General features: G+C 42.7%; 1 protein-coding gene across 4 annotated transcripts in view; it reads left to right on the top strand.

The window, feature by feature from the left end:
• MTX2 (metaxin 2) overlaps positions 1 to 19,868 on the top strand; it is a 59,433-nt gene extending 39,565 nt beyond the window's left edge. For 2 of the 4 annotated variants that reach the window (XM_019554252.1, XM_019554251.1), the window contains exons 4-10: positions 4,386 to 4,458; positions 8,542 to 8,618; positions 11,318 to 11,410; positions 11,928 to 11,966; positions 12,380 to 12,505; positions 16,298 to 16,374; positions 19,379 to 19,583. In XM_019554252.1, coding sequence (XP_019409797.1) covers positions 4,386 to 4,458; positions 8,542 to 8,618; positions 11,318 to 11,410; positions 11,928 to 11,966; positions 12,380 to 12,505; positions 16,298 to 16,374; positions 19,379 to 19,583 — 690 coding nt within the window. Of the gene's footprint in view, positions 1 to 4,385; positions 4,459 to 8,541; positions 8,619 to 11,317; positions 11,411 to 11,927; positions 11,967 to 12,379; positions 12,506 to 16,297; positions 16,375 to 19,378 lie in introns of all 4 variants that reach the window. The other 2 variants (XM_019554250.1, XM_019554253.1) reach the window with 2 other exon arrangements.
• The last annotated feature ends 4,524 nt before the right edge of the window (positions 19,869 to 24,392 follow it).

Genomic DNA, 24,392 nt, shown 5'->3' with positions numbered 1-24,392 from the left:
TGCTCGAGATGCATCTGTGGATGCATGACAAGGTACAGTTGGCCTTCCTAACTGCATCCCCACACTGCCGGCCCATGTTCATCTTGGAGTCAGTGATGACTCCAAGATCCTTTTCCGCCTCTGTACTGACAAGAGGGGAGTTCCCCAGGCTGTAGGTATGGTGCTGGTTGTTCTTCCCCAGGTGCATCACTTTGCACTTGTTGGTGTTGAATCCCATCCTATTCTCATCCGCCCACCCTTGTAGCCTGTCTAGGTCCGATTGTAGCCTACTTCTCTCTTCTAGCTTGCCCGCATCCCCCCACATCTTAGTGTCATCAGCAAATTTGAACAGGGTGCTTTTTACCCCCTTGTCCAAGTCACTGATGAATATGTTGAACAGTGCGGGCCCGAGGACCGAGCTCTCTGAAACCCCACTGCCCGCCTCCCTCCAGGTTGAAAATGACCCATCCACCACCACTCTCTGGGTGCAGCCCTCCAGCCAGTTGCCGACCAAATTGACTGTGTGGGTGTTGACACCACAGTCCCCCAGTTTCTTAATGAGAACGGGGTGAGAGACAGTGTTGAAGGCTTTCCGAAAGTCCAGAAAGACTATGTCCACTGCTACTCCTGCATCTGATGATTTGGTGATCTGATCATAGAAGGCCACCAGGTTGGTCTGACAGGACCTGCCACTAATGAACCCATGTTGGTTGCCCCTACACACTGAGAAATCAAAATTGTAGAAAATCTGAGGAAGTCTACTAGGGAGAGGAAATGGAGGGAGAACTCCTTATTGGTCTCCATGCCACCAAAACTCCTTCTATCCCACCACGCTGGCATTTTGTCTGTTTGGTTTCACCTGCAGAGGAAACTGGACCGTAGCATAGATAAGGAAACACCCATGAGCTTACATCAATTTGAAGTAGGTGCAAACTCTGTGAAGATCATGGCTTTTCATAACTCTACTGGGTTCTGATGATCCTGTGTGGGTTTTGCCAGCAGTAAGGGGGTCCAGCGAGCCCTAAGCCTCCCAGGGCTTGCAGGTTAGAGTTGTTTGCAGGAGGGATTATTGAATTAGTGCATCCAACAACACTTAAATGATTCTCTCTAGGTCAGTCAGCTACAATGTAGTCAAAACATTAGGATTCTTGAAATCTGGATACAATTACTGCTCATCAGATCAGCTTCAGTTGTTCCAGCTGACGTGGAAATATTTTTCTCTGCATCAAAAAAAAACTTCTTAGGGTCTTCTCTCTCTCTCTCTCTCTCTCTCTCTCTCTCTCTCTCTCTTGCTCTCTTTTTTCAGTGTAACTCTTCAGTTTCCAAAAGTCCTCTGACACTATTTTAAGTTTACTGGGCCTACTTCACCATGGTAAGCATGAATACTTTTTCATTAGTTCAAGAAACTTCTAGCTGAAATCTAATACAGAAGGGAGATCCATACATTAAATCCTTTCTTTGTTTTTTTTCTTATAGCCTGCCAAAAGTTTACAGTAGCATAAAGCCCTATGACAGAAATATGTTGTCCTACTGTCTCCAAAATAGGTCAAAGACTGAGGTCAATTGTCCCTACCAAACTTAAACTATATGATAGGTATTTTTGGTTTCTGGAATTTTTTTTGTGTGGGAAGAGCTGAAATCCAGTTTTTGATAATCTCGGTTACTGTAGCAGTTTTTCTACTGTGCTGAAGACCATGGATTAATCAATCATGAAACCACATTTTCAGTAGAAACTAATTTTAATATTTGGGGTGGAAACCTTTTGTGTTTAAATTAGAATTGCTGAATTGATTCATACCAACTCTAACATTTCCCTGTAAGAATTCAATTGATGTGTCAATATGAAAAACCCTGTAAATACCCAGACATTTCAGCAGTGGCTTTTTTGGCATACAATTTCTCCTTTGAATTCACCATTACATTTAAAAGATTTATGATAATTTGCTTGCTGTACTAACTCCAGCATAATTTCTTCTGAACCAGTATTGAGCATAGCACATGGTAGTTAAAATCACCTCTGGCTAGATGCAGAATCATGAAGTTTAATTTAGTATCTTACTGTAGAGGGAATTATACCAAACAAAACTCCAGGTACTTTTCAAGAAGGAAATAATGGCTAAGGATTAAAGAAAGTGGTTTGATTGGTAATAGATGGAGTCTTTTTCTTCTTTCTAAATACTATCGGTCTAAAAACAGTTCTTTGCTATCTATACTGTTACACTGTAATGCAGTATTACTGATTGCGGATGTTTACATCCTTGCATGATCACTGGGGTGGCAAGTTATATCTTTCAACCCTAGTTATATCTTTCAACCATATATTGAATTCTATATTTGCTCATATGCTTTAATAGTATGTGGAATCCAAGGAGGAAGTTACCATTTGTTATTTTCCAGGCATTACTCCTGCTTCTTGAAGGAGTTCAGGCAGAGCAGAACCAGGATAAACAGACCCTGTCCCACTGCAGGGATGGTATAGGATTAAGACTACAGTCCTGTTATTTTTGTGGGGAGTTGAATTGAATGGAACAAAGGAAGATAAACTAGGAGGTCTTCTTTTGAGTGGTTCCTTTGTAATGCTGAGAGTAAGTGGGTGAATATTATTATTTTTTTTTTCACTTCTGAGCTTAGAGCTATTATTGCGAGTGAACTTATTTCCTCAGAAGTAGTCACTTCCAGACTTCTCTGCATAGTAGTAAAGAATGAGGAGTGTTGAGGATGCTGATTCGGTTTCTTGGAGAAGAGGCTAAGGAAAAAGCTTGCTCCTGGCAACTGTCCTAGCTTGTGGCTCTTCTGCTAGGGATAGAAGGCTCTTCCTTCTGCTCCCTGTTCATAGTATATAAAGTGATCACACAACAGAGAAACTCCTCCTGCTAGATGTTGCCTGACTTGGTTTCTGTGATGTATTTTTTTCCTAACCTTGCAGGGGTTTGTTTGTTATTTCCCTTCATCCTTCCCCTGTTCTACCAGAATTTCCTCAGCCTCTGACTTAAACCAGGAAAAGAAGGCAAAGATTTAAGTCCGCATGCATGTACTTATTAAAAACCCTAATTTCAAAATTACTCATTAAACCAAAAAAATACATTCACGTTCATTAAAAATACATACATGTGCACTACATGTGCTTCCTTGTACATGCAAATTACAAAACAGACAGTACTTCAGATTGCACAGTGACTGGCAATGCATGCACAGCATTTGTGTCAACCCTGACCTTGAGTTTTCCTATGTCACGCTCTTAATTTTAGTCTAAGGTTACTTTCACCTCTCTCAAAAGTTTGCCTTTTGATTCTTGGGACATGCAGAATTCATGGTTTAGGTAGGTGTGAAATACAACTGCAAGAGATATGTCTCAGTCTGGGATTATGTTTATAAAATTAAGAAAAGGATATTTTTCCTTTCCTTATAGTTAACGTACTTGGAACCAGAAGGTACACCTTTCATGTTGATCAACATGGGTCATAAGCAGCACTGATATTATGTGTTAGTAAAACTATTATGAACATATCATTTAAACCATCCTGTAAAATGCAATGGAACTCTTATTTACATGCAGTGTTAAAGATTAGTTTACTTGTACTAGCATTTATTCAGATCATACCAGTCTTGACGAATGCTTTTAGCTTTGGAATCTGAGTTTCTAGCTTTTTTCTGGGGAAAACAATAGAATAACAGGATTTTGAGTGCTGTTCCTCAATGCTGAGTTACTTACTTGCCCTGAGCATGCCCCCTTTTTAATAAATAAATACATTTAATTAATAAAAATTACAAGGTACCTCTATTTTTTAGAGTATAAGTTATGTTACCTGGTCTATAATAATAGCTGCTGCTTACAGAAATCATTATCTTGTGCAAGTAATTTTGAGTCTGAGGTTGCAGATTGAAAGTAAGAATATATTGATCAACTTTTCCCTTAACAGTTCAAATAAAAACTACAAAACAAATGCTGCCACTCAGAGGAAACTCAAAATTTAACGGTATTGCAGATTAACATTTGTAAAAATGTTGGCTAGTAAAATTTGACCATGGAATGATTTGAAATGTGCATGAAAATATTTTACATGTTAGAAATGTAAAATATCCTGGTTAGCCAAGAATAACCACAGAAGAATGTATTTTTTGTCCAGTAGACAAAAAATCACTCCCACTTACTACTGTCACGGTACAAACTGGCAGTTGGATGGTGCTCATCTTTCTTAGGTGTGGAGTAAACAGAAGTGTTTTTACTAATTGTTCTGGATAAGAAGCTGCAGTCAAGTGAAATGCAGGGTCTTTCTTCTGTAAAACATAAAGTGGGTAACTGTACTTAAGTGTGTTAAATATTAGCTAGTTAAATATAGGTGGAAAATGCATGTTTCGTCATCAGCAAATTAATGCATTCCTTTTTCTGTGCTCTTTGTTTTCAGGCCTTCTTGCAAATGTGCAGTCTGCCAGTCCACGTGGTTTGTCGGCCAAATGCAGAATATATGTCCCCATCTGGTAACTATCTTGTTCATTTAGATGACTGTGTAATACCTACATTTTGATACCATGGCAACAGCACCTCATCTTGCAGATAAGTCAGTCACTGCTAGTATATGTAGGCTGCCTCTTATTTTGTTCCTGGTCCATTGCAGTTTTTCTTCTGTATTGAATTAGGGTGATCATATACAACTATTTAAGATATCATGCATTTGAAATGTAATAGATGTGGAGGGAATTCAAATACACAAGTTGTAAGCCAGCACTGATCTTGTCGTAACACACTTGAAAAATATTTGGACGTTCTTCAAACTGAAAGACTTACAGTGTAGTTATGTTTTGGGGACATACCTATGGGGATGCTCTGTTGGCTAACGTATGTTAAATTTTCCTCTGAAGAGGCAAGTGGGGAAAGATCATTTATATGGAAGATCATTGTTAGCCTGTTAATAGTTGGGAAAGGATGAAGTATAAATGACTTGGTACTCTTAAATCCACTTCTGATTTATGGGTACTGCCAACAAAAAAACTCATAAATTAAGGATGTAATTGCACAGCATCTAAATTCTGTTGGAGACTCTTAACATTCACCTAAAAGGTAGCTAGGAAAGAATTGGTGAACTCACTACTGTTCATTGCATTAGAATCCATTTGTGAGAGTTACACAAATTTGATCCAGGTTTGCAGCAGTAGAAATGTCTGCTGACATGGGATTTTTGTATTTGTAGACTGCGTGGTTAACTCTGCTTTTCCATCTTGGCACTGAAGGCGAGGCGATTGGAATCCTGAGCATAAAAAATAAGTGGCTGGCAGTATCGAAAAAGGACAATTCTTGATTTTAAAAATGGTGGTTTTGCTGCATCTGTACTGTAAAGTGAGGGCAATTATTTTAAAATGCTGCTTGTCTGCACAAAGGAACTAGCATCCTAAATGCCCTGAAAAGCCCCCCAGCCTGCATCCATATTGGCTGCATCTAATAGCACTGCTTGTCTGAAGTTTTCCTATACTGCCGGTTAAAAATAATGAACAAAGGAATACAACTTACATTGGTTGATGACCGTTGGACTGTACTGATCAGATCTAGCATGTTCAATTTTTCATATTGGTTCCATTTTCAAAAAAAATCTAGCTAGGAATATAAATGTGGCATTTGTTTCACCCTCCTTTTTGGGACTGTGCTGCATGGTGCTCTGTTTTTCAGATTACCTCAGTACAGTTTTAACATTAAAATAAATTGTAGCCAAAAAGGCAGTTCACAGGCTTCTATTTTTTTATGACAGAAAATCATGTGTGGACTGAAGCAGCTCTTAAGCATATCCACATTGCTCAGCATGAAGGAAATCTTGTCATAAGATTTACTCTCCTAGAAAATCTTTCTGAAGGTGTCCGAAGCCAGATGTAGAAATACCAGAAGGCAGTCTTTATATGCCAGCAGTGTGCAAATATAGACTGATTAAAACCATGCAGTCTTGTGGTTCAAAAAGCCTGAATTTCTTTTGTAATAATCCATTGCATGGATGTAGATGAGGCAGGCCTTTGTTGGCAGTGCATCTCATCTATTACCCTTAGGCTGACTGTGAGCCAGTGAGGAGTGAATCTTATGATAAAGACCATGACTGAATCTGCTTCAAGCGTGAACTCTGTTTGAACTGGATCTTAACAGCATTTGATGAAAGGGAGGAACTCTTTTCTTTTTTTTTTTTTTAATCTTACTGAATATCTAGCTAATATTAATTTAAAACTTCTGTAGATATCATGTTGGTTCTTTAAATCTTTCACAAGGACCTGCTGTATCTTCACTTTACCTTCTCTTCCTGTGGGAGCATGCTGTGACTTGTTTTACTAAACAAAACATATTCTGTGAATTAGGTTGGGTAATGTGATACAGAAAATGTATAATATTTATCCATTTTTAAAAGGTGATTGCAATAGGATTATATAGTAGGTGTGCACTGATAGAGATTTTTGGGGTAATTACCGATAGTTGATTTTTAAGGAGATATATTGGCCAATACTTATCTGATTTCCAATACCAGCCCAGCAGCTTGAAGAGCAGTGTCCAGCTGGTAAGCCTGTTGTGGTGGAAGGGAAGGGTGGAGGTGGGGCAGGTCAAGGCCCTCGTGGTGAGGGAGGAATTGGGCTGGGCCAAGTGCTGCCGAGGTGGGTTTGGTACAGAGTAGTGGCTCATGCAGGGGACATTGGGAGGGGTGGCTCCCACCGCTGTGCAGCGCTTGTCTGGGAGTTGTTCATCCAGTGCTCACGCACTCTTCCAGGAGCTCCTGCCACTGTTCCCGCTGCTTGTCTGGGTGGGCATGGCGGAGGAGGGTATGCCCCTGGATCTGTGTGTGGGGCAGGGTGGGGTGGGCTCTTCCTGGTGGGGGACTGGGCCATGCTGCGCTTGGGGCAGACAGTGGGGGCACTGGGAGTGGGGTTGGGGGGCTATGCCAAATTTTAGGGTGACTGCAGCCTCCATGTAGCCCTCTTGCAGTGCTGCCACTGCCCAGCCCAGCCCCCTGTCAGGAAGAGCCTGGTGCAGTCGTGGCCCCAGGCTGCCTCGTCCTACCCCACGCAGGTTCAGGTGCACACAATCCCCCATGCCTTCCCAGATGAGCGGCAGGAGCTGCTGGATGAGTGACTCCCGGATAAGTGGCTCACAGTGGTGGGAGCCACCCATCCCCTTCCCCACACCCCCAGACGAGCCGCAGCTGTGTTGCACGCTTGCCCCAGCCCCTGTCCTCTCTCACCATGGAGGCCTTGATCTACCCTGCCCCCCCCCACACCTCTTCCCTCCTCCCTTTTCCATCCCCTTCCACCACAACAGGCTGATTTCCAGTATAGACAATTTTCTTTATATCAGTGCCAATCTGATATCATATCAATGTATCCGTGCACCTTTATTATATAGAAACACATATATAGCATTTCTTACTTAAATTTACCTTCTGTGAAATATACAGGAATGGAAGGATCGTATCTGTCAAATCAGTGTTGATCAAGATATGCAGGCATATGGGATAGGCGTGAGCAGTAAGCTGCCACCTATTAGTTTAACGTAGGGGTGATGCATACTGTGCCCTCATCCTGCTCTCACATAGCAGGCATCTAACTAGTTCCACTGGGGTATTGAGATATTGCCATATAACCTGTAACTCAGGGTAGACTCCACTCCCTCCCCATTAGGATTCAGAAGCAAGCTCTGTCCTTTTCCCTTCTCTCCCACCCATGTCAAGGGAAGGGTAAGAGGTTACCTAGCAAAGACCTTGGTTCACAAAGATCTCTGATCTTTCATTTTGTAGTCACAGTGTCCATCAATGAAATCTGTCCCTCTGTGACAAGCTGAAATCTGATCCTCCTGTGACAAGCTGAATGCCTTCAAACAGGCATTTGGTTGGGTGCTGCAACAGCTAGAAAGACGCTTCCTGCATTGTAACTGTGGGTGGGAGGGGAGCAAAGCTGACAGCAGGAGCTTTTCAGGAGATTTCAGATAGCTCTAGTAGGCCTCCCTCCTGCCTTACAGGCCTGCCAGCGGGGATAGGAGAAACACAGGAGAGTACAACCGCTCCACCCCCTCCCCTGGATTTTGCTGAGCATAAACTTTACAATTTCCCAGCATCCTCTGTCATCCAGTCAACCTCCACTGTGCCCTATGTGTACTGGTGGTGGGGAAGGGACACTGTTCCATAAAACTGAATAAATATTTTCTATTTTTTCTGGGATTTCTCAACTGTGCTTTGGGGGAATGTTGAAGTTGCAGGTGAGATTAATTATTATTGGATTGAGACCTGCCAATTTGTCCTAAACTATGTGCAATGCTTGCAAATTTTTTTTTCTTTTTTAAAAAGGAATCGGGGTAAGATGAGTGAGGCAGGTTTGTAGCCCAAACTAGTGAATTGAAGAGGCTGTTGGTCAGCTGTTTGGTCAGTTAGTCTACCTGTATCTTGTAAATAGAGATGTGTACATTTTGTGCTTGATTTATGCAATTACAAAAAAATTAGGGGTTTTGGCTATCTTTTGCAGCAATACTTCAAAGCCATGATTTTAAAATTTAATTTCTACATGCCATAATATAATTAACTAAAAATTAATTCTCTTTCATGACAGGCAAAGTACCATTCATTCATGTGGGAAATCAAGTAGTGTCTGAACTTGGCCCCATAGTCCAGTTTGTAAAAGCCAAGGTAATACTAAATGTGTGTGATAAGTAACTGAATAGTAAGTCAGTCACTTTCATATTTGCACTTAACAGCATTTCCTAAGAAGAAACTAAATATTTGCATCATTCTAGCATCTAGAGCACATAGGTGGTCAGCCATGTTAGTCTGAAGTTAGGCAGAAGGTATGGTGGCACCATTAGAAACTTATTTCAGGGAGGCCATTTTTAGCATTTGACAGAGGTGGTGCCGGTGAAAATTCATGCCCAGAGATGTCGCTAGGGGTGTGCAGGGCCAGGGGGTGGGAGTGGCGACTGCCTGAAGAAGCTGGTGGCAGCGGGGGTGGAGTGGCGGTGACTCCCTGCAGAAGCTGGCAGTGGTGGGGCCTGTATGGACAGTCACCCCGATTCACACCCCCCCTAGGGACAGCCCTGCTAATGCCTCTCTAAACCAGTTAATCTCTAAGATGCCACCCTGCCCTACCTTCTGCCTCACACAAAGCTAACAAGGTTGCAAAACTGGACACCTCTATATTGTTCTGCATACAACATATGCCATAAATGGTTTCTTAATTTGAAAAGAATTTAAGAATTGTCTAGGTCAGACCAAAGGTCCCTGTAGTCCAGTATCCTATCAGGCAGTGACAAGTAGCCATTTACATAGTAGAAAAGATAAAATGGATGGATCCAGTGAGATGAGGAAGTACAAGAAAATAGTGAGACTGAATTGGTGGGCAGTGATCTTGGCACTCTGACAAGGTTATTGCTGTCATGATTTTGTGTGAGCACTGTAGTGAAGGAGGGACCTAATTGTGCTCCTTTTAAGTGGGTTTATGAGGAGTTCCTGTGAAGGAGAAGGCTTGAAGGTGCTCCAGAATGGAGCATCCTAGACTAGCTGGAAAAGGAAACCAGCCTCTTTGTGTTGAATGGCAGAGAATAGGTAGGGAGGGAACAGTCTGTGAATGGCCTTGAAACTGAAGACAAATATGGACAGTGTAATAGGCTAGGGAAATAATTTTAACAGCATGCTGAATGGATGCATGGGAGTGGGGAAGCCAAACAGAAAATGATGTTCAAGTAATTGAGATATGAGATGGTGAGAAGCTGGATATGACTTTCAGGTGTGGGGGCGGATAGGAAAGCTTATATTTTAGAACTCTTCTGAGGAAAGACTCTGCAAGATTTTAGAAGTAGCCTTCATGTGAGAAGTGTGACTCAAAGGTGACACACAGATTAGAGTATTCTGTCATGGAAGATGGGTGCTACTGTCCATGGTAATTAAAGAAACCAGGGTATACAGGGAGGGCTTACAGGGGAAATTAAGAGCTCTGTTTTAGCTGTTTTGACATTGCATTGACAGACAGCCATGAAGCGGTCCAAGATGCAGGCTGAGATTTTCATTTGGGCAGAAAGGGATGGTTTTGAGTCACTTGTATGGAGATGTTTGAATCTGTGTTTGTAATTGAGATATAAAGAGAACTGATCCAAGGGCAGAGCTACATGGAGCCCTCGCAGAAATGTGAAGGGACAGGGCAGGGTCGGGGTGCAGGAAAGAATCCTCTGAAGACCTCTCCAGCCGCTCTTTCAGGAGGCAGAAGGAGAATCAGAAGCAAATAGTCTATAAAATAAAGAGTAGAAACAATTTCAAGATGAGGAATGTGGCCAACAGTGTTGAAAGCAGCTGATAGTTGAGGAGATATGAATGCAGTGTTGCTTGTGAACGTTGCAAAGGAAGAGGTCATTAGAGACTTCGAGACTTGGTTTCAGCTGAGTGCAAGACTTGGAAGGGCAGGAGAAGCAGTCCTAGTGGTGATTGTAAACAGTACGTCAGTGAGACTAGGAGATGGGGAGGGCGGTAGTGAGTTTAGCAAAAGGAGATGGTGTGATGGTTGGAGGAGTGTGGTGAGATGGGAGTTTTAAAGATAGGAGAGACTAAAGCCTATTTTTATTGTAGGGAAACAGCCAATGGCAAATTAGAAGTTAAGGAGAAGAGCAAGGGAGGAATGAGAACAGACTTGAGGGAGGACAGAAGGTGAAGTGTGATTGGGGCAAGTTTGAGAGAATAAAGCGACATTGTACAAAAGTCAGTGCATCTGTATTGTTACAATTAAAGAATAAACTTTCTTCCCTGAGTAAAATTTGGTGAAATATTGTGAAGGTATGGTATAGGAATGTTTTTCTGCGGCATTTACTCACATTCTAGAAATAACTTGTAAATATAGGTTTTCTGTGTATCGGATCCAAAAGTTTTTGTTAACTTAAACTTCAATTATACTTCTTTCATGGATCCCTAAAACACAACTCTTAGGAAACAGTATGTAGTTTTTTGTGGGTTTTTTAAGTCTTGAGGTTTCAGCTAATGCTTATATACATTTTTTTCTTTACACAGATAATGTCTTAGTAGAAGTGAAGCTAGGCAATTAAACTATGTTTATCTGAAAAATAAATGCATAGTTATGGATTATTTGCAATTACCTTTCTTACTATTTTGTATTTAATTACTTTGTATCATGCTATTCAACCTTTCTATGTAATAGTAAAAGATCTTTTTGTATAGAAGAGACTTTGTAATATATGTCTATTTTATGAATTAATGGACTACATAGAAGATCAGAGGAGACCCTGAGTGAAAGCTCAGTGACTTCCAGGGGTTTTGGATCAGGCCATAGCTGAATATTACAATATTCTTTCTTACAGGATTGTAATTTTTTTTTTAAATCCCCTTAGGGCCATTCACTCAGTGATGGGTTGGATGAAGTCCAAAAAGCTGAGATGAAAGCCTACATGGAATTAGTCAATAATATGCTATTGACAGCAGAGGTAAAGCAAAACTTAATAATTTCTCAGCTTTCAGTAGGCGATGGGAGGCAAAGTAATTCTTCCATATTGAGAGTAGTAGCTGGATTTTATTTTTATGTTCTTGGATGGGGAAATAGTTAATCAATTTAGGTTAGTGTCCTGACAAGAATTAACTTCTCTTTCTCTGCAATATCTTTACATAACCATACAAAAAGTTCACAAATGGAAGTTGGGTTGTGTTTGAACAAAGTAAGAATGTGTATATGAAGATTAATTTTGCAGCTATAAAGAAATCTGACTTGTAACTCAGCATGGTTTGAGCTTCCATCTTAATCTCTGATCTAATCTAGTGCTTGCTCAGGAAGGGAACTGACATCTAGATTTTGTCTTATAAGCATCACCAGTAAAGCCTTTTCTGTGTTCCAGAGGTCATACCATTAGAATAAAAATATTTAAAAGAAAATGGCAATAGTTAGAAATAATTGTCTGGGTGGTCTCCTTTTATTGTGAGGTTCAGTGAGTGTTCTTTTGTTCCTAGCTGTATCTTCAGTGGTGTGATGATGCTACTGTAGAGGAGGTGAGTGATTCTGCAGCATTTATCTTAATTAAAATTTAATGAGAAAACACTTTTGCTCACAATTGCAAGTCCCTACTCATAAATGAAACATTGAGGTTTATACCATTAATGATATAGTTTTTCACTTTAATTTTGCTTGCATATACATTTTGGGGAAGCTATGTGTCATTACTGGATGTAGCTGGCTGCAAAGTAGATATGTTTTTCATATATTTCTAAGGTAATAGATTTAAACTGTTTTTTCTTTAAGCTGCAAGCTATGAATTTCTGTGCTGAATAACTTAATATTGCACGAAAATGTAATTTCCTCTGATCTCTGAAGACCCTAGCTGTTTGTAAATAACAGTATATAGCATTTCCTGTGTTCTTATTTTACTTCTTTTAAAGTGATATTGTTTTCTTTTTGAACAAAGATCACTCATCCAAGGTACGGATCCCCTTATCCTTGGCCTCTTAATCGCATTTTGGCCTACCAGAAACAATGGGAAGTTAGACGAAAGATGAAAGCCATTGGCTGGGCTGGCAAATCACTTGAACAGGTCAGTTTAATAGATGGAACTAAATTCTTCCTGCTTTGCTTTTCTTTTTAATGTAATCATACAGCAATAATATATTCAGGTATGTATTTGTTAAAGTAGTATCAAGGTTTCAGAGAAGCAATATTTTATTTTACTTTGCAAAAAATATATATCCTTTGCAACACACCATGGCCTTATCTATGAAATCGTGCCTATGGCTGCACCAGCCATAAGGCTTTGGTCACATATACAGTCTGAGAAAGATGCAGGGTGATTTTTTTTCTCATAAATACAGAAGTGTAGTTAGCAGTGTTCATCTGAAGTCAGGCAGAATGTAGGGTAAAATAGCACCTTAGGGCACATTTAGACAAGCATGGATGTTTGTTTCCTTAGGGACAAGTAATAGTGGCACACCTTGTGCTGCTACTACTTGTCCCCAGGGAACGCCTGTGCCACCCATGCTCTGGTGTGTGGCAGATTTACCCCAGGTGAGGTAGGGGAGGCTAGGGCCAGCAACTTTGCTGACCCCAGCAGCCTTACCTGGGGGCCTCCCGGGGCTGTAGCCACAGCAGAAAGCCGGGCCATCAGCTGGAGTGTGCCTTCAGCTGGGCAGGCTTCAGGTTTGGGCAGTGCATGTTGCCACTGTGTGTGCTACCTTGCTCTTCTTGGGTATGGGTTTTTGTTTTTTTTTGTTTTTGACCCCAGAATCTCCTGAGGTCAAACTCCCCCCACCCCTACTGCAAAATAACAGCACAGGGAACGCCTGCATGTGTGGTGTGTGACATTGCAGATGTGGCTGCAGTGCCACATACCACATGTCTGCGCTCATCTGGAGGCAGCCCTAGAGCCTGTCCACATGTGCAGGCACATGCGCTTGCAGCATCTCAAATAGCAGCAGCGCAAATTTTGTGCCGGAGATTTGTGCCTTGGCATATGTGCCAGAATGTGCAGTTTGGTGTGGGGCAAATTGTACTGCTTGGGGCAAAGTGATGCTGCCCAGCTCTTCCCAGACCTTCAGCCAGAGGGAGCTGGAGGCTGGGGCCGGTATCTGTACTGGCCCTAGCAATATAAAAAGCTGCCCTGCTGAGCATCTCAGAGCTACTTGCCTTCAGGAGTTTCTAAGGCTTAGCCAGTTGGTATCTGGGGACACTAGCCCCCTGTGCCAGCTGGACTGGCCAGGGGGACTGCTGCCTGGTGGTGACCTGCTGCCCTTGCAACAGCATCCGTCTCCTTGGACCTGCAGCCCCATTACTCTATGCCTGCCACACCTGGGCAGGAACAGCACAGCTGCCTGGGCTATGGTACAGACACTGCAGCAGAGCCACTTGCACATCTGGGCCAACTGCCAGTGGGCTGTGGCTGCACTGTTGGCCTTTGTGTGCCCCTACTCTGCCCTCTGGGCAGCTATTGCTCAGAAGATGTGCTTATTGCAGTGGCCTGCTTTGAACTGTTGGAGCTTGTCCCCTGGCCCCAAATGGCTAGGAGGTAAGCCACCTTGTTGACCCTCCAGCTGCGTCCCCAGTGCCAGCCCTGGGCAGGCTTCTCTACCCAGGTCCCCCCACTTGCCTTACCAGCGGGAATCCTAGTTTTCTGTTTAAAAATCACAGATTCTCTGATTTACACCCCCTTCTGAAATCTACACTTTCATTATTAAAATGAAACTCTGTGTGTGTGTGTATACATATTCATACATGTACATATTTACATGTACATATACATCTATCAGTTGAGCACAATGTTTTATTGATATATGTACAACATTAACACATTTTGGAAGCCTACCACTGCTTCAGTCATTGTAATAAAATAAATTCTAAATACCTATATATTTTAGTATTTGCTCTTGGTTTTTTTATCATAAGAAATCAGAGCTCCTGCTGCCCCCTTTGCTCATCAGGATGTGGGTCCAGTTGCAGATGTCCCCACAGTTACTTTGTGGTGCTGAGCAGTGCTGATATAATAGTGCCCTGCCCTTGCTCGTGCCCTTGACCTTCACTTCCAATCCACAGTCTTGCCAGTGCCTCTGTCCTGACCTGCAACCCGTGTCTAGCCCCCAGCTCGCTTCCTCCCTGCATCAGGACAGCTGCAGGTGGCTCTGAGCAGTGCGAGCCCTTGCTGTTCTGCTCCCTGTGCCTGCACCCAGGCCTCAGCTGTCCCCCTGCCTTTCCTGAGAAGCCCTTGACTAGGGCTCAGTGACTGGGCTGGGCAAGCCGCTTCCGTTTTAGGCCGGCCTCCTCCTGTACAGGTTGCTTGAGAGGGCTCCAAGCCTAGCTCCGGCAGCTGCTTTTACCTATAGCACCCCCACCCTTTGCATATCCTGCCCTCCTTCTCCCCTGCTGCCACCCCCAGCTGATTGTAAATGAGCATAAACCCTGCTGCCACCTCCACCCCTTTTCCCCAGCCCATCACACCCCCAGTGTCGTCCCTGGGACCGGGAACTCTCCCGAGCCAGGGCCGCATGTTCCAGCACTAGCGTGAGCACAAGGTAGGGCTGCAGTATGGCAGCTGCCTGTGTGGCTGTGGCTCCTGCCAGCAAGTTCTGTCCTGTCCAGTGACTGGGTACACAGGGTGTGGGATTTGTGGCAGGGGTATGGAGTTGTGCAGGAGTATGGGTGTGGGGGTGTCAGGTTTGTGGGGGGAACACTTTCTCATGTGTGCTGTGCCTTCTGTAGCGTCAGACTCCTACTCAAACACCTTTGAGACACCTCAACACACATGTGCATGCTCGTGTGGACGCGGCCTTAGAGATTGTTTCAGAGTGTCATGAATTTTCATAGGCAACAACGTACTTCTTCAGATGCTGTGAATGATCCATTAGCCTCTAAGGGCACATCCAGATGTGCATGAATGTTTGGTTCCCTGGGGACAAGTAGCGGTGGCGCACTGTGCACTGTTGCTACTTGTCCCCGAGGAATGCCAGTGCTGCGCATGTTTTGATGCGCAGCAAGTTGCTCTGGGTGGGGTAAGGGAGGCTGGGGCCAGCACTGTGCTGGCCCCAGCAGCCTTACCTGGGGTCCTGGGGGCCTCCCACAGCTGCAGCTGCGGCAATTCTGTCACACAGAGCCTGGCTGGCAGCTGCAGCACAGCTCCAGGTGGCCCAGCTCCGCTTTTAAGCAGTGCATGCTGTCTGAGCTTGTGCTGCACCAGGTTTTTCCCTCTTTTTTTTTTTTGTTTTTTTGTTTGGTTGTTTGTTTTTACCCCTGGATATCCAAGGGTCAAAAAAAACCTGTGGGGGGAACCCAGTGCAGCACATGCTTGGGCAGTATGTCCTTGCAGTGCAGAGAACATCGGACTGTGTGTTATGTGGTGCTGCAAATGTGTTTGCAGTGCCACATACCCAACAACTGCACTTATCGAGACGTGCCCTAAAGTGCTATCCTGCCCTACCTTTTGCTGCTTAGGAATTGCATCTATTTGTTTATGGTAGAGTAAGCCCCAAACGTAAAAAGAGGTTAGCAAGCATGAGCCCCTACTTTTACGCTGTTAATGGACTTCCTTTCCAGGATTGTTCCTTTTACATCTTGGGGCTCTAAGAAGAATACAAAGCAGTCTTGAGGTAAAACTTTAGTGGGCTTAAGTTAAACTGAATTACTGATGTTAAGCAAAGTTGTTAATTAAAATGTCCTCAAGTCCAAACATAATTTGGGTTTAAAATATAGAAATCTTTGTAATGTGAGATTACATACATACAGGCTACCTGGGCAACTTCATTTATTGTAAATTCCTACTACTTATATGCAGTAAAGAAGCTGTTTTGGAGATGAGGGTGTTTTCTGACACTTCTGGATATTAATCTGATGCATATTTGGTTAGGTGCTTGAAGATGTAGATCAGTGTTGTCAAGCACTTTCTCAGAGGTTGGGAACGCAGCCATACTTCTTCAATAAGCTGTAAGTTACTGTGTTGAAGTGGTTTAGTATTGTATTACTGTCCAGAGAATATGTATCTAAATATGGTATACTTGTCATTCTTTAATATTTCATAAGTTATTAAAATATGGGAATAAATCTTTATATTGCATACATAAGATTTTCTGAAATAGTGAAGTAATGGTAAATTTCTGAAATATTTTATGGAAACTAGGGGTGCACTGATGCAGAATTTTTGGGCTGATGCTGATGGCTGATTTTTAACTAGCCTTATTGGCCAGTACTGATCTGATTTTTCAATATGCAGTCAGGCAGTATGAAGAATGGTGTCTGGCTGGTGAGTCTGTTTTGGGGAGAACAGATGGAGGCCCCTATGGTGAAGGAGGGAGTGGAGCTGGGACTGAGGCAGGCACTGCACAGCCGGGGTGGAATAGGGCATGGAGCTGGGAGGAGAGGGGGGCAGCTCCCTCCACTGCACACATCCTGGGAGGGCATGGGGGCATGTACCCCCAGCTATGTGCGTGGGTTGAGGACGGGGTGGGGCTGCACCAAGCTCTTCCCGGAGGGGGGGTTGGGCAAGGGCTGTGCTTGGGGCGGATAGCAGCAGTGCTGGGAGGAGGGTTACAGGGGGGCCACAACCACCCCAAAATTTGCTATAGCCCTGTTGCAGTGCCACCCGGAGCCTGTAGCAGCAGCCTGTCCTTGCCTCGCGCACAGATCTGGGAGCACGTGCCCCCCCATGCCCTCTCAGCGTGTGTTCAGCAGCGGCCCCGTGGCGGGTGGCTGGGGCCAGCCTCCTGGAGTGTATAGCCCTGGCTCCACCCACCCCACAGCGTGTAACCTGGCAGCAGGGGCTTGCTGCCCGGAGCGCAGCGGGTAGGCAGCTGGGGCTAGCCTCTCGGAGCCCAGCCCAGCCCACCCCACACAGATCCAGGGGCACATGCCCACTCCCATGCCCTCCTGGACCAGCAGCAAGAGTTGCCGGAGGAGCCACCAGAAGAGCAGCTCCTAGACCGGTAGTATATGGTGGTGTGCAGTGGCAGGAATCCCCCTCCGTGAGTCCCATGCCTCACTGCCTCAGCTCAGCAGCTTGTCCTAGCCCCAGCCCCAATTCCTCCCTTGCTGTTGGGGTGTTGATCTGTGCCCCCCCCTGCCCAAGCCACATCACTCTTCTGCCCTCCACCCACTGCAACAGACTTACTAGCTGGAGGCAGCTGTTTCCAGCGTTGGCAAGGACTGCCTGTATAGTCTATGGCCGAATCTCCAAATTGATTCAGAGGCTTCTGATTCGATTTGGACCTTTTAATGGGTCTCCTGATTCGATTCAGACTCGGAGTTTTGGTTGCCATATCTCCTCCAAATTGAATCGGCTTCCAAAGCTTCTCACAGCCCTAATTTATTGGTGATGTTATTGGCCACATCAGCCAAAAATAGCCAATTGACGATGCAGTCAATTTTCCTTATCAGTCCCCATCCAATATGGGACCGATGTATTGGTGCACCTCTTATGGAAATATTTTCTTTAAAAGTTTTTTTTTCTTGTTTTCCTGTGATTTGATATTGAATATACAATTTATGTAGTTGAAAAGCATTCTGTAAAAGAGAAAAGTGTGCTTTAATATATTTAGGTATAATAGCATCACAGTATAAGCTTTGGTCCATCAGTCAAAGCATGTGTGATGATGCAGTTTTCATCAAGGCAGCTCTTCCTGTATAGGTTATGTCAAGTGAGTGTTGAAGGAGTTAGACAACTATCATCTTCATGCTTATCCTGGACTATTGGGTAGTGCAAAAGTGCTGATATTCTTTAATGAAGGATTTAAGTGCACAGAAGAAGATAGTTTGCTTGTGTAAATTCTGTATTTTTTTACAATATTTTTTGACAAAACCTCAACCATGAGCTGATAGGATGTCCTTTGCGTTCATCAGTTGACTAAGATCCTTGTAGGCATCCATTGCCAGGGCATTTGAACCATGAAGAGATGTAAAAATAGACATTTTGGGGGGGGAATATATTTTTAAAAATATAAATATAAAAATGCTTTTACTCTTTTATAATCCTGGGTTCATGTCTGGACTAGTTTTTAAAATGTTACAGAGTAACAATTAAGGGTAGATCACAATGATAAATTAAAACTGCTCGTACCATTACAAGCTAAACAAGCAGGTTGGGGTTAACTAAGGGCTTACTATAGAAAGTTTATGTAAAGGATGCAGGAGAGTGCATAGTGAGGGTGTATCCTGTCCAGCCCTTCCACAGGGTCAGAAATGAAGGAAATGGGGAAGTAAATTACTGGACATTGGCTTGTTGGCTTTTCCCAGAGCATAACCATACTTATGCCAGCTGTTAACTAGACTTCAGTAACACACTTTCAAAGTAACTTTTAAAAAGTTTTTTAAAGTGGTCTGAAATATCACTGAAACCCTTACTGGACCTATTAGTCCAGTAAGAGATTCTTCTGGATGAAAGGTATATAGCTTTTACTTGTTCAGGTGTACCAAAGATGTTTTTATTTTTTTGCATATTGACCAGTATTGCAGAAAAATTTGTGGCCAGACAATGGAAGGCTTGTATACAAAGTCCTGAGTGTGACTACAGACTTAATCAAGAAACTGCTGCCTGCCCCCCGTCTCAGAAAAATGAATTTTCTGTGCCTCAGAAAAATGAATTTCTAATAAAAATTTCTACATCCCAGAAAGTTTAAAGCTGTTGTTGGACCAGAAGACTGTGGCTTTTAATTTTTTTCTTCATTTCTACATGACTAATTTGAGAAACATGCTGAGAATTAACAGCAACATGTATTAATTTATCCATAAAATACTATATTTAATTAATCTTCTTAACCAAACAGAACTAAAGGTTTAAAATGGCCATTTAGGTTACATCATGAAATGCTTGGAATTTAGTGAATTGAATATTAAAAGGATATTATGAATAAAAGAGAGATTTTTTTTTTCATTGTGGTTCGACTTCTAGAGACCTTTTTTTTTATCTCCCCGCTCCCCTCCCCTCACCCTTTTGTAGGCCAACAGAACTAGATGCTCTGGTATTTGGACACCTTTTCACAATTCTCACTACTCAACTGACCAGCGATGAACTCTCTGAAAAAGTGAAAAACTACAGCAACCTTGTAGCATTTTGCAGAAGAATAGAGCAGCAGTACTTTGAGGGTCGAGATAAAGACAGCTCTTCTACATCCAGATTTTCAAAGGGGCCTTTACTGAGATAGATGTTTGGCTGGACAGGGGTGGAACAGTTTCTAAAGTTTTCTGATTTAATTATTTAACAGGCTTGTTTTGCTTTTAAAAATGAAAGCATGTAATAACCTCTGAAGCTGCCAAATTATTCTGGAATAAGAGATATTCTTGATGTTGCTTTGTGGTATAGAATTCATTGTGTACGTCTACCATGGGCTGTCTCCACTTCAATAGCCTGTATGCCATGTTAATTCTGAAGTGACCTTGGAACACTACTGTATTGGTATTTAAAATAAAACATACCTATTTGAAAGTTTCTCTCTGATCTTTTTCCCCTCGAGCTTTTTACTGAGTCTCGTATATCTGTAATTAAATAACATCTTCCCTAGTAGAATGACCAAAGGAAAGCAGTTTTGCATTACAACACCATAGAATTGGTTTGACTATGTGGTAAAGCTGGCAAAGGGAAAATTGCTGTTCAGCTATAACTATAGAGTGCCCTTTGAAAGTCAGTATGTTTACACAAAGGGATTATGCCATTCAAGAAATTTAGCTACCTGGTCTAGAATGCTGATGTAAGGTCCTATAACACCCCTTCTGCTTTCCATGCACACTGTTGCTATTTAATTTAGAATAAACATTTAAGGTTTTGTTTGTATTTTTCTTAAGCCTTTTTCAAATACTTGCAGGGTAACAAAAAAGGTTTCTACAAGTATGTCAGCAACAAGAGGAAGGCCAGAGAAAGTGTAGGTCCCTTCCTAAATGGGGGAGGCAACCTAGTGACAGATGATGAGGAAAAGGCTGAAGTACTCGGTGCCTCCTCCTTTACCTTGGTCTTCACAGCCAAGGTCAGCTGCCAGACTACTGCACTGGGCAGCACAGTTTGGGGAGGAGGTCAGCAGCCCTTGGGGGTAAAAGAACAGGTTAGTGACTGTTTAGAAAAGCTGGATGTATAAGTCCCTGGAGCCAGATGCAGTGCATCCAAGAGTGCTGAGGGAGTTGGCTGGTGTGATCACAGAGCTGCTGGCCCTCATCTTTGAAAACTCATGGCAATCAGGAGAGGTCCCGGATGATTGCAAAAGGGCAAACATAGTGCCCATATTTAAGAAAAGGAAGGAGGAGGATCCAGGGAACTACAGACCAGCATCACTTCAGTCCCCAGAAAAATCATGGAGCAGGCCTTCAAGGAGTCCATTTGTAAGCACTTGGAGAAGAAACAGGTGATTAGGAACAGTCGGCATGGATTCACCAGGGGCAAGTCATGCTTGATCAACCTGATTGCCTCCTATAATGAAAAAACTGACTCTGTGGATGCAGGAAAAGCAGTGGATGTAATATACCTTGATTTTGACAAGGCTTTTGATACTGTCTCCCACAGCATTCTTACAAGCAGGCTGAGGAAGTTGGATGAATGGACTGTAAGGTGGATAGAAAGCTGGCTGCATTGTTGGGCTCAACAGGTAGTAATCAATGGCTTAATGTGTAGCTGGCAGCTAGTATCAAGTATAGTGCCCCAGGGGTTGGTCCTGGGGCCGGTTTTGTTCAATATCTTCGTTAATGATCTGGCAGATGGGATGGATTGTACCCTCAGCAAGTTTGTGGATGACACCAAGCTGGGGGAGGTATAATAGATACACAGGTGAGTAGGGCTAGGATTCAGAGTGACCTAGACAAACTGGAGGATTAGGCCAAAAGAAATCCCATGAGGTTCATCAAGAACAAGTGCCAAGTCCTACACTTAAGATGGAAGAATCCCATGCACTGCTACAGCCTGGGAACTGACTGGATAAGCAGCAGCTCTGCAGAAAAGGACCTGGGGGTTACAGTGAATAATAAGTTGGATATGAGTATGAGTCAGCAGTGTGCTCTGATTGCCAAGAAAGCTAGCAGCATACTGGACTGCATTAGGAGGAGCGTTGCCAACAGAACGAGGGAAGTAATTATTCTATTCTGCACTTGTGAGGCCACATTTGGAGTACTGTGTCTGCTTTGGGCCCCCCACTAGAGAAAGGATGTGGATAAGGTTTGAGAGTCCAGCAGAGAACAGTGAAAATGGCTCAGGCTTGGGCACATGACTTCTGAGGAGAGGCTGAGGGAATTGGGTTTATTTAATCTGGAGAAGACCGAGGGGATTCGATAGCATCTGTAGTTGATAGCCTTCAAGGAGAGCTGAAGGAGGGTTCCAAAGAGGATGGAGCTGGACTGTTCTCAGTGGTGGCACATGACGGAACAAGGAGCAATGATTTCGAGTTGCAGCAAGGGAGGTTTAGGTTGGATTAGGGCAGGGGTGGGCAAAATGTGTCCCGCAGGCTGGGTGTGGCCCTTCAGGCCATTCTATCCGTCCCTTGGGGCCCTTTAAAAATTTTTAAAAATTTAATATTTATCTGCCCTGGGCTGCCTGTCATGTGGCCCTCAAGGGCTTGCCAAAACTCAGTAAGCAGCCCTCTGCCCAAAGTAATTGCCTGCCCCTGGATTAGGTAAAACTTTCTCACTAGGAGGGTGGTGAAGCACTGGAACAAGCTACCTAGAGAGTTGGTGGAATTTCCATCCTTGAAGTTTTTTAAGGCCTGGCTTCGCAGAGCCCTGACTGGAATGATCTAGTTGGGGATGGTCCTGCTTTGAGCAGGGGGTTGGACTCGATGACTTCCTGAGGCCCCTTAAAACCCTAACTTTCTCTGTTTTCCATACTTGCATGGTTGAAATATGGCCACAAACTTCTTTAATCCTGCACTGCAGCATGGTATGTTTTAGAGACTTGTCATGCATGATTAGCATGTCTGTCACATGTCAGTTCAATTTTAATTAGGAAGAGGCTGCTCCAGTTTTCCTTTTTAATTCTGCCCTTTGAGGAATTTCCCAAGTACGCAACAAAAAAAGAAAGGGGAAGGGAGGGAGGGAGGAATATGGCAAACATGGTGTCACTTGGTAAAGCAATCTTTTATTCAGTATTTAATTGTTAATGCTGAAGACCCCAGTGTGAAGTTTTGGTCCCTGTTTTTCATAGGTCATATTAATGTAAAACAACAAAATCATTGATGCAAGGCTTTTAAAAATGATTCTGAAGAGTGTAAAGTGCTGTGGTGCTTTTGGAACTGCTGTTTTATCATCACAAGCTGCACGTTTTAGGAGTCTGCAAATGAAAAACGTTTGAAATCCACTGTCCTAGATCTACCAGTGAAGACCACTCTCCAGCAGCAGATTGGGTTTTAGCTTTATTTTAAGCAAGAAAGGAAGGGTGTGTCATTCAAAGGCCCTGTCCTTGCTCTATGCAGCCTGAACTCTAGAAAAATCTTTTTTTTCTTCATTTTACCTTTCAAAAACAAGATGGTGTCAATTATTCTGGGATGTGTTATTTGCAAGATCATATGGTATCCAGCCCACCACTGTATTTTCAAAAGCAATCTTAGGAATGCTATGTTTTAGGAAAAAAGGCGGAAGTAATAATAATAGAGCACTATAAATAGAGCATTATAAATGGAATTCCTTATTCAGGAGGGTAACGTTCTGTGATGTGATTTAGAATTTTCTACATGAATGGGTACATCTCGATCTGAGCTAGTATCAGCCAGCTTAATTTTTTTGTGTAGTACTATGACAACTTACACTTGTAGAGTAATCTTTAAGAGTTTTTATATGGTACTCTAGGGCTCCTATAAATGTGCACAGAGCCTGCTCCGATGTGCTGGAAATCCAGTGTATCAGAGTAAACTTGATTAATCAAGTCTGCTGGAGCATAGAAGTTGATGTGCTCCAGCAGCCTTCCACATCATGTCTATAAGCATTCCCAGCACATCTCCGCGCTGAAAAAATGGTGGCAGGGAGCTTTGAAATAATACACGTTGGATGAGCTTTAGTTCAGAGTGCCTTGCTGCCATTTTTTTGGCGTCAGGATGCTGATGCACGTGATGTCTGGGCACTTCTTAATTAGCACAGCTTGCTAATTAAAGTGGCCTAGCACTATGTTCCAGAGCACATGTAAAAATGTCCTTAGTTACTAATTTAAAATGAACGTTACGGACTGTTTCGTAATGCCTAAACACCTTTTTTTTTTTTTCTTTTTTACTGTGGTAGACATGCGACAAGTTGCTTTTAATGTCTCATCATGGAATAGAATAGAAATTACTTGGTAAAAGACTTCTAATCTATTATAAACTAATAAAGCTAATTTAAGTCTATTTGAGATGCTCAGACTGCACTTAATCGAAGGACTCAGAGTAAAGTGAATTATATTAAAAACTCAATATTAAAGAAGAGATACAAGATCATAAGACTTTGGAACTAAATAGCTTCTGAAACCTTAGCAGTCCTCCACATCAACAGTTTGTAGTAAATGAAGTTACCAAAATTCTGTGCTAATTTCAACTGGAAAAAATATTCTTTGCTGCCTAGCTTAAACAGTTTGGTGGTATTCTTAAGCTTTGTTAGAACTGACATGTTTACCATTAGTATTTCTGTCAGGTATTTGAATTAAAAAAAAAAAAAAAAAGATGCAAAATCAAGATCACAACAAATTAATTAGACTCCCCCCCAAGTGGTGTGTAGTACTTAACTGGGTATGTTTTCAGTGAGATTACATAGGAACTGGTTCTTGTGTTTGCTTGTTTATTTTTATTAACGAAATCATTATTGAAAGTTTGTAGAAGGGGTTGTGAGAAATGAAGAGGGCAGCGAGTCACTGACACCAAATGGTCTAGATTCTTTGTGTTAGTCTTATTGAGCAAACGACATGCATTTCATGTAAAGCCCTACATCTAGGAGCAAAGAATATAATCCAGATTTATAACAAAGTATAAAAAGAACCAATGTGTGGAAGTTCTGAAGCTGAACAAATCTTGGCTATA

The sequence above is a fragment of the Crocodylus porosus genome, unplaced genomic scaffold (genome assembly GCF_001723895.1).
Source record: "Crocodylus porosus isolate Cpor-Errol unplaced genomic scaffold, CroPor_comp1, whole genome shotgun sequence".
Classification (NCBI taxonomy): domain Eukaryota; kingdom Metazoa; phylum Chordata; order Crocodylia; family Crocodylidae; genus Crocodylus; species Crocodylus porosus.
The sequence above is the reverse complement of the archived record's forward strand: the minus strand, read 5'-3'. Positions and strand labels throughout refer to the sequence as shown.